This window comes from Aphanomyces astaci, assembly GCF_000520075.1.
Source record: "Aphanomyces astaci strain APO3 unplaced genomic scaffold supercont1.87, whole genome shotgun sequence".
In the NCBI taxonomy this organism is placed as follows: domain Eukaryota; phylum Oomycota; class Saprolegniomycetes; order Saprolegniales; family Verrucalvaceae; genus Aphanomyces; species Aphanomyces astaci.
Window position 1 is genome coordinate 111,129 of NW_009798350.1, and position 8,149 is coordinate 119,277.

The window sequence follows — 8,149 nt, forward strand, 5'->3', positions numbered from 1 at the left end:
CTCACCACAGACTTCGTCATACTGGGGTGGCGACTCGCATCCGAGGCTTGGAAAAGGGGGTGGTTGTGCAACAAGTTTATGGTAGTTATAGAAACAGACTTGTCCACACGCATTGACGCTCGAACTGCAAAATCACAATCCTCGTTACAACAAACCCACTTTCCAGTGATTTTGTTACGATACTTATGTGCTACACGAAAGCCTTGTTTCAAAGAAAATGCATTTAATCTCTCACGCAGCAACACGAAACTTCCAAAATCATGAACCTTCACATTGTTGATCACGCTACCGACAATGTAGTCGTCGGAGGTGGCAGTGTCCTCCGTGAAATGCATCTCCATTGCAAGGAGCAAATACTTATGCGAAACAAACGATGTCATGTGAAGATAAAAAACGAAGTGATTGATCAACAACGACACCGGTTAAGCTCAAGTTAAGTACGGATAAATTCTGTGGCTGTGGATCCCCTTGGTGTGAAATTCTACTCTACTGATCTGTGCAACTAATGTGCAAGAATTTACGTATCCCGATGTTTATCCGGCGTTATTCAAATTCCCCGAGAACAGGTAGTTTTGGACCTGCAGCAGGGGACCCCCTGCTGCCGGGGAATTCCTCAGCTTCGTATGTAAGACTAGACATTTTGGATTGTATAAAACATGCCGAAAAATGTCCAATCCGTGTGCATGGAAGCGAATGAATCACGAGGGATAAAAAACAACAAAATCCGCATTAGCCAATCATATGGAAGGAGAAAGCACGACTGACACACGATGGCAGATTCGAACCCTTCGTCGTGGACGATGTTACTGTCGGGCGCCACGTGGGAATCCAGGCAATTGAACTTCTGGCGTATGCGATCAAAAACAAGACGCGCTTCCGAAAAAGTCACATCGCGCCATTGCAGGGCGAGTGTAATCGACTTGAACTTAGTCAGTGCCACTAGGTGGCGCCGGATAAGGTTGTTTTCGATGCTCGCGTCTGATTGTCCATACCAGTTTAACGTTTCCAGGATGAACTCGTAGTGAGTAGCGACGTCAAAACTCGTCTCGTCAAGCATAGGAGCCAGTGCAAGGAGCCACATGGACGGTTCACCACCAACTTTACACACATTCGGGAGCCAGACAATCATTCCGAGGAAATGTGTTGAGTCGTTGGACCACCCATCAAACACAATGCTGTACGGCCGGCCAGCCATAGCTCTCGACACACGTCGTTCCACGACCTTCACCTACTTGAAACAGTAGCGTTTTACCGTTTTGACATAAATGGGCTTCGACGTTGAGTTTTCCCGCAATAGTTGACTTTCCACTAAGGTGAACTGTGCTCGTCCATGATAAGCCACTTGACCTAGATGAAGATGTTGGTGGCTTTGGGATCGAACCAGGCGTCCAACGCAAATGATGATATGAGAACACTGCACGATGTTATATTTTGCACGGGTCGGGTTGAGTGGTGTTGTCAGTTGAAACCAGAGGTAGGGAAAATACTATTTTTTACTTATTCCAGTGATCGAGCAATAAATTATACTTACTTGTTGTATGTGTGGTTCAGGGTTACTTATTCCAATTCGAGACCACCCTGAATGAATAATTCATTCCAACACACAGGATGAATAATTTATTCGAATAATTCAAACAAAACCTCTCATTATCAATGTAGCAAACCTTCCCTCCAATACATTTGCGGCAACTCAAAGTAAACCCTACCCGCTGAAAAGTATTTATTTCCAGAGGCTTGTGCATTTTTCGTCGAATGGTAATTGGCTGAACCAAACTCTTCTGCATTATGATTGGGTATACAATTCGAGACTTTCGTGCGTTTCTATAGTGAAGTGCAATGAACTTTTAATAAAAAATTCCAGTCACGAGTTTCGAAGATCCATGGCTAAAACACAAAAATCGACGTATCTCGGCCCACAGAACGCCCCAAGCGATTTGGAGACCGTTTTTGAGCTCAGCTCAAACTGCAGTTTTTGTGATTAATATGCAAAACAACTTCCTACAAGTAGACTACTCATCCTGTGCTACTCCTTCCATGACACTCTTGACGTCGTCGATACCCCAAAGGAAGGCGTTGCAATGAAGGAACATTTGTTCTTCGAAGTTGGACGGCAGCATACTCTGACGGCGGTCCGTCAAAGCCCATTTCGTCACTGAAAACAGGCGCTCGCACATGTTCGAGGTCGGTCGGAGGAACCGGCAGTCCATGAACCCGCTGCAAGACTGCTGCATCTTGCGCCGCTTTTTTGCACGAGACGCCATCGACATGCAATCAGCATCCGACATTCGATCGTCGTCTCCCATACCAGCAGTCACAGCGAGCCTGGCAATGGACAGTCGTTCTTGGTCGGTGAGGGACGGCGACATGTGCATAAGCACCTTCACGACCCCAGCCTCAAAGTGTGGATCTTGGATGATACTTGCACCGGGGCGGAGGCGCTCGTTCGCGCTTGGGAATTCACCGACAACCTCGTCAAACAGGCCACGGACGTCAGCCAGAGTGATGGCTTCATCTTGAAGCTCGAGTGTCACTGAGTTCAGGTCGATCAACTTGGCCAGGAGGACATCGATGTCACGTTCTTGACGGACACTGAGGAGCAGATTGTCGATCTCTTCTACCCCCATCAGGGGGAGAAAGGGCTTGAGCTTGACATATCGATCCAACATGGCCACAGAGGAATTCCAGCGTGTCTGGTTGCGCTGCTTGGGTCGGAGGTCGGTAAGGCGCCGGAGCTTGGCCGAAGGGATGATGTTGGTCAGTTTCTTCATGATTGTGTTGACGGCCACGAGCAACTCTTCGTGTTCCGCCAGTACATCGCCAACAAACAAGTTGAAGCGGTGGGAGGCGCAGGTACGTTTCAACTTGAAACGTACCAGCATGTGTTTCAACTGACACCACTCACCCAACCCGTGTCACCATTTACTGTGTAACTGTGAGAGTCCTGACCAACCCTCCAACGGTGTACATGCAACCATGTCCAAGTCTCCCATCAAGGGAGGGCTTAGCACTTTGTTGTGCTTATTGTGCATGTGCATTCTCGTCGCTGGGAGCTGGTACACTAAACTCACAGTCAATGCAACCTTTGATTATTGGCAATACATATGGTGATATATTTGTACAAATATTATAATTTTTTGGCAATAACATACTGGAAATCAATTAACAATTGCAATATGCGAAGTGGAACAATAAATGATTGAACTCAATAAATTGCAATATATTGTTTAAGTAATATATTAGTGCGCATTGCTGCTGTCCAGGCGTCCGCCCTGGGCGCAACAAAGGCACGCTGCGGATCGTTCGCGCGACTCGCCGAGTCGGCCCACTGCTTCGCATGAGAGAACTTGTCCTGCTTCCCCTACGGCGGTAGTCACGGGGTCACTGCCCTTGACTAGCTGTCCAGTGGCGGCGTGTGCTTGGATACAGGTGGACTATGCCTACACTACAAAACATACGTTTGACAAAAGCAGAGTTCGAACCGCCAGAATTATTAGAAACACTCCCATGATTTTATATTCCTACTCTGGAAATGGCCATTTGTAAGGACGCTTGGAACTACACTACAGCCAGTCAATCCATAGGATGATACAATTTCTACAATATCAACATCCGATACGGCCAAGGTTTCGAGAGTCAAGGGCACTAGTGATTGTGCGGGAAGTCAACACCAAGTTCGCATTCACAGCCTGCTCATGAACAGGTCCACTTTGCGAACATTGACCCACACATATGCAAGCGCAAGGTCCCAGTAGTCTCATCGGTACATACCAAACGATGACCTGCAAGCAGTGCATTAGTGCTTTCTTGGTGCACCTGCACATGATGAGCAAGTGATGCGTGTCTAAACCCATGGATCTATACCAATGATCGAATGGTATGTGTGTGTGAGAAGGTGACATGGTTCAAAGAATAACGCATTCATGTCATAGTTCGAGGTGTCTACAACGCGGAGATATAGTATAAGGTAAGCGAGTGGACTGGCCGGGGAATCACATTGATGTCATAGAACGACAGGTCAGCAACGCATATATAGATAGGGAAATAGGTGGACTGAACGGAGAAACAAAAGTCGTCATGGGAGCGCCGGTGGTAGTGGAGAATAGAGAGGTTTTGCAAGTGTCCGCTCGCGGTGGCGTTCTGCTCCGAACCATGCTTTTTGTGTCAGATGCAGTTCGAACGGAATATCAAGCATAGTTGTCTTGCACGAATTCGTTGGAGCTCTGCTCACAAATCTCCATATAGATACTCTCTGGGAGATACAACCTATTGCGAATAGTGTTCCTACACCGACGATAGCGTCGGTGTAGGAACATATTCGAAATTTTCATTTAATTAATATTTGTCCAAAAACTGTGGGAGTAGGATTTCTTGCGGTGGTTTGAACTTATCTTCTGTCCGGGGAAAATTGCCCAAATTTATTCGCAACGGTTAACAGGATTTTCTTCGTGCAACACTAACGGGATCAAGTCGCTATGCAAAATGGCCACTATCACGAGGAGTTCGTCGCACCTTGTACGTACTCTGCATCTGCGTGGAGGTGCGCGTCATTTCACAGCGTAGAGGAGGTAGGCTTGATTCTGATCTTCTTGAGGGGTTCGGCGATGCGTAAACCCCGGGAAATAGAGACCTTTAGCAAACCTGCAATTTGATCAAATTCCCGAAATTAACTACGTTCGAATCGTCACCAAGAATTTGATAACGTTACGTATATTTGAAATTACACCTTAGGCAAACACAGAAAGTCAAAATTTGATGCCTTAATGATTACTACCAAACAAATGGTTGTTGATTGACGAAGTTGGCGGTGGCGATCACCAGTCGTCGATATGCGTACACGTGTTGCCCTACTGTTGTTCGACGTTGCTGAACGACAGCCCTTGCTACTCACCCGACTGCGTGTGATCTTGAGAGGGCGTGCCGCAGCCGCCGAACGTCTGACCATCCCAGATGCCTCGTTTACATTGTCATGCTACAATGACGCCGACTGTTTGGACAAGTTCCGATCCAACAAAACGGACATTGGACGACTTGTTGTCGGTCTGGCGTTACCTGATGTTGATTGTCGTGAACGAACGGCACGCACCAAAATCGAGGCCGTTTGCGTCCTGCTCCGACGTTGTGCTGTGCCCGACAGGTGGTCTAACCTCATCGCCATGTTTGGGAGGTCTTGTAGTGGTATGTCAAACACCTTTCTGCATTTGGTCGATTTCATCTAACGTAGATTTCCAATTTAAGCGACATATTTTGGAGTCGCTGCCGGGAAATAGAAGCAGACCGGAACTGAGGACTGGCTGGGTTTCGGCTTTTGAAAACTGATAATTGCACAGGAAACACAGGTCTTTCCAACAAGCACTGAAACATTCATTTTCACAGTATCTACTGTTACTTTGTGGTTCACGAAACAAATACGAAACGTTTCATACTAGGAGACTACTACTAGTATTACTTGCACGATACTAGCACGACATTTCTGAAATTCTCAAGTCCGGGCGAGTAAAGGCCAGGTGCATGCAACGTCCCGACACCGTCAATGGTAAGAACCAACGGCACATATCACTGACTGTGATCTCAAGAACCATGCTCGTTGATGTGTATATTCAACATAGGCTAGCGTGCATGCACCACAACAAGGTTGGCGTTCAAGTGTGGCGGACATCAGGTAATATAACAAGGCGGAACGTGAACATCGATTGCTGATTGCTTATTGATGGCGTCAAATACTGTATGATAGCTCATTTCGATGATGCGACGATTGCCGAGTGGTGTGGCGCCGGCACTGGCGAACAACCGGTCACACTGCGACGCGAAACTGGCCTCGAAGACGGCGTTTTTGTCGGGACGGTGATTGCTGCAACTTCGTCGTTTGTGTAAAACGGCAAGATAGTTGAGACTACCTTTTTGACTTTGATGAAATGAGCTTTGTCCTTCCGGGTGTCAAAGGCCTTTGATCTTAGCGTTTGGAGTGGCGGGGTGTCGGTACCAGCATTTCCGGACCACCATAAATTCCATAAGTCATATACTTTCCCGTTTGGACACGTGTACTTTTCGGGAGAGGTTTTTGCCGGTTGTAGCCAATTGGTTGATGTGATAGCAGTGTTCAATGTTGTTGATAGCAGCGGCAGAGTAATTCCGTCAGTTAAGGTAGTACCCAAGGGATTTCGCTGCACCATGTTTTGCAACAATCTCTCCCCAAACTGAGCAAGCGTACTGTGTAGCTGGTCCATGGTCACTGATGCTGTGCTACTGATTGTTGCGTCCATCACATTGCGTAGTTGATGGGGGGTAGCATTAAACCCTTCGTAGACACGATTGGCCAACACAACCATGTTGGAATCGAGTGCCCTCAAGTGGTTGTATAATGGAATGTGCGGAGGGATGCCAATCGCCTTCAGCTTGGACACTGGGTTGTGCAAGGTACCACCAAGTACCTCAGAGGCAAGGAGAGCGAGCGACCCGGACAGCCATACACGGGACAGGAACAAGGGGTGGCTGTGGTGGAGTTTGCTCTTCAACCACGGTTGGTGGTGAACCAATGAGGCGAGCAGGTACGGTATGGCAGAACGGAACGTTGACGGGTAAAATGGATTCCCTCTGCGATGGATTCAGCGCCATTGTTGAACCAAAGTGCGGTGGAAGTGATCCAAATTCGACATCATTTACGTTGAGTCCTAAAATATAATTTAATGATACATTCTAAATCACTTAATATTTGATTTAATAAAGTACCAGTTGCCGCTCTGCCAACAAATTGATCTCCCCCAGAGCCTTCAAATATGTATCGTCCCTGGATCCCCCCGAGACTCTAACCAGCTCATAGCCATACCAAGACTGCTTGTGGGCCGCCAGTGCTATTTGACAGGGCACTTGCCACGCCTTTGCGAAACGAATGGGTACCAATATCCGAAATGGACAGTCCCAACCAAGTGATGTCGTCTTCATTGGCTGCGCATGTCTTCGTCAGCCACGACGGAAACCGCTCCTTTGCATTGTACCCGAATAGGAGCATCGGGGACTCATGCAGTTGTGCGCCACGAGTGAACAGTAAAACAGCTAAGCTACACGACACAAATTAAGGATATATTGTATGATTAATTATCCAACCTCAAAATTGGGCAAATGGCAGGATTAGACGGATTGGCTAAATATGGCTGGGGTCGCCCCTCTTGGTCGTTCTTCATCAATCCATAGCGAAGCTCAAGGGCGTCATCTAGTAACACTAACTAATCAATCATACTTCCATCTACAAACATATGAACTAACCTTTCCACGTAATGTGTTCGTATCTAATTGACGACGTTGACACTGCGCGCACCATCAAGTTCCAGCACAGAAGCAGGAACGAATGCACGGTGACGTACAAAGAGTAGTCGACAAATACATAACCTGTGATATACATTAAAGGAAAAAAACAAACTGAGTTATTACTTTAGTTGACATGTCAATTGCGAAGCCATATCACATCTCACATTATTCAAAATGACAGTGACCTCCAAATATTTATATTCAGATTCTGCAATAGATTATTCGATTCTACAAGGCATCATTTTATAAAGATACGTGCTTAGACTTAACCTGTACAATAGCACAACCTAAAATATAGATACAAACAGGAAGTGTATTGCTAAAGTTCAACTGGTGCATAAACACTCGGAATAGATGGAATAGAGTGGAGATTCATTAGCACTGAATAGATCATGATCATTTTTTCCCAAGACATATATTTATGATGCCATTTTCCAATGTTCCACGTACCTCACATCCGTATAAACATCCGGACATATCGGCTTGTGACCTTTCCTGGCGAGTACGAATTGGCATTACTGTACCGATTTCGGGGAGTTACGCAAGGCAGAGTCAAAAGGCCCGCGCTCCTAGTAGTTGGTGGGACCGCCTCGGCCTAGCCCATCAATATTTCTAGGCCGGATACCGGCACTGTCTTGTTCCCTTGGTATTCGGAGGAGTCCCTGTACTCATGGTACTTGGCGGGAGGGGTCCAAAAATGCAGATCACAAGGACACATGGTATGAAAACACTAACGTGATCGACCAGTGATGGGCCGAATGTTCAGTGATGTGCCGATTTATTTCATCCAATTAAATCGTTCGAGCTGTATTATTGGACAAAAGAGAACCTCTCATGCCAATAATCT

The 8,149-nt window shown here is 46.6% G+C and overlaps 2 protein-coding genes across 2 annotated transcripts; one reads left to right on the plus strand and one right to left on the minus strand.

Annotated features, from left to right (window-relative positions):
- Positions 1–2,009: 2,009 nt before the first annotated feature.
- H257_16493 (hypothetical protein) lies at positions 2,010–2,879 on the minus strand (the record flags this gene model as incomplete). Its single annotated transcript, XM_009844936.1, has 1 exon — positions 2,010–2,879. One exon carries the CDS (start codon positions 2,877–2,879, stop codon positions 2,010–2,012), a length of 870 nt encoding a protein of 289 aa, XP_009843238.1.
- A 1,947-nt stretch (positions 2,880–4,826) lies between these two features.
- H257_16494 (hypothetical protein) lies at positions 4,827–5,871 on the plus strand (the record flags this gene model as incomplete). Its single annotated transcript, XM_009844937.1, has 3 exons — positions 4,827–5,134; positions 5,607–5,659; positions 5,732–5,871. The coding sequence occupies 3 exons, from the start codon at positions 4,827–4,829 to the stop codon at positions 5,869–5,871; spliced, it is 501 nt and encodes a 166-aa protein (XP_009843239.1).
- Between the last annotated feature and the right edge of the window lie 2,278 nt (positions 5,872–8,149).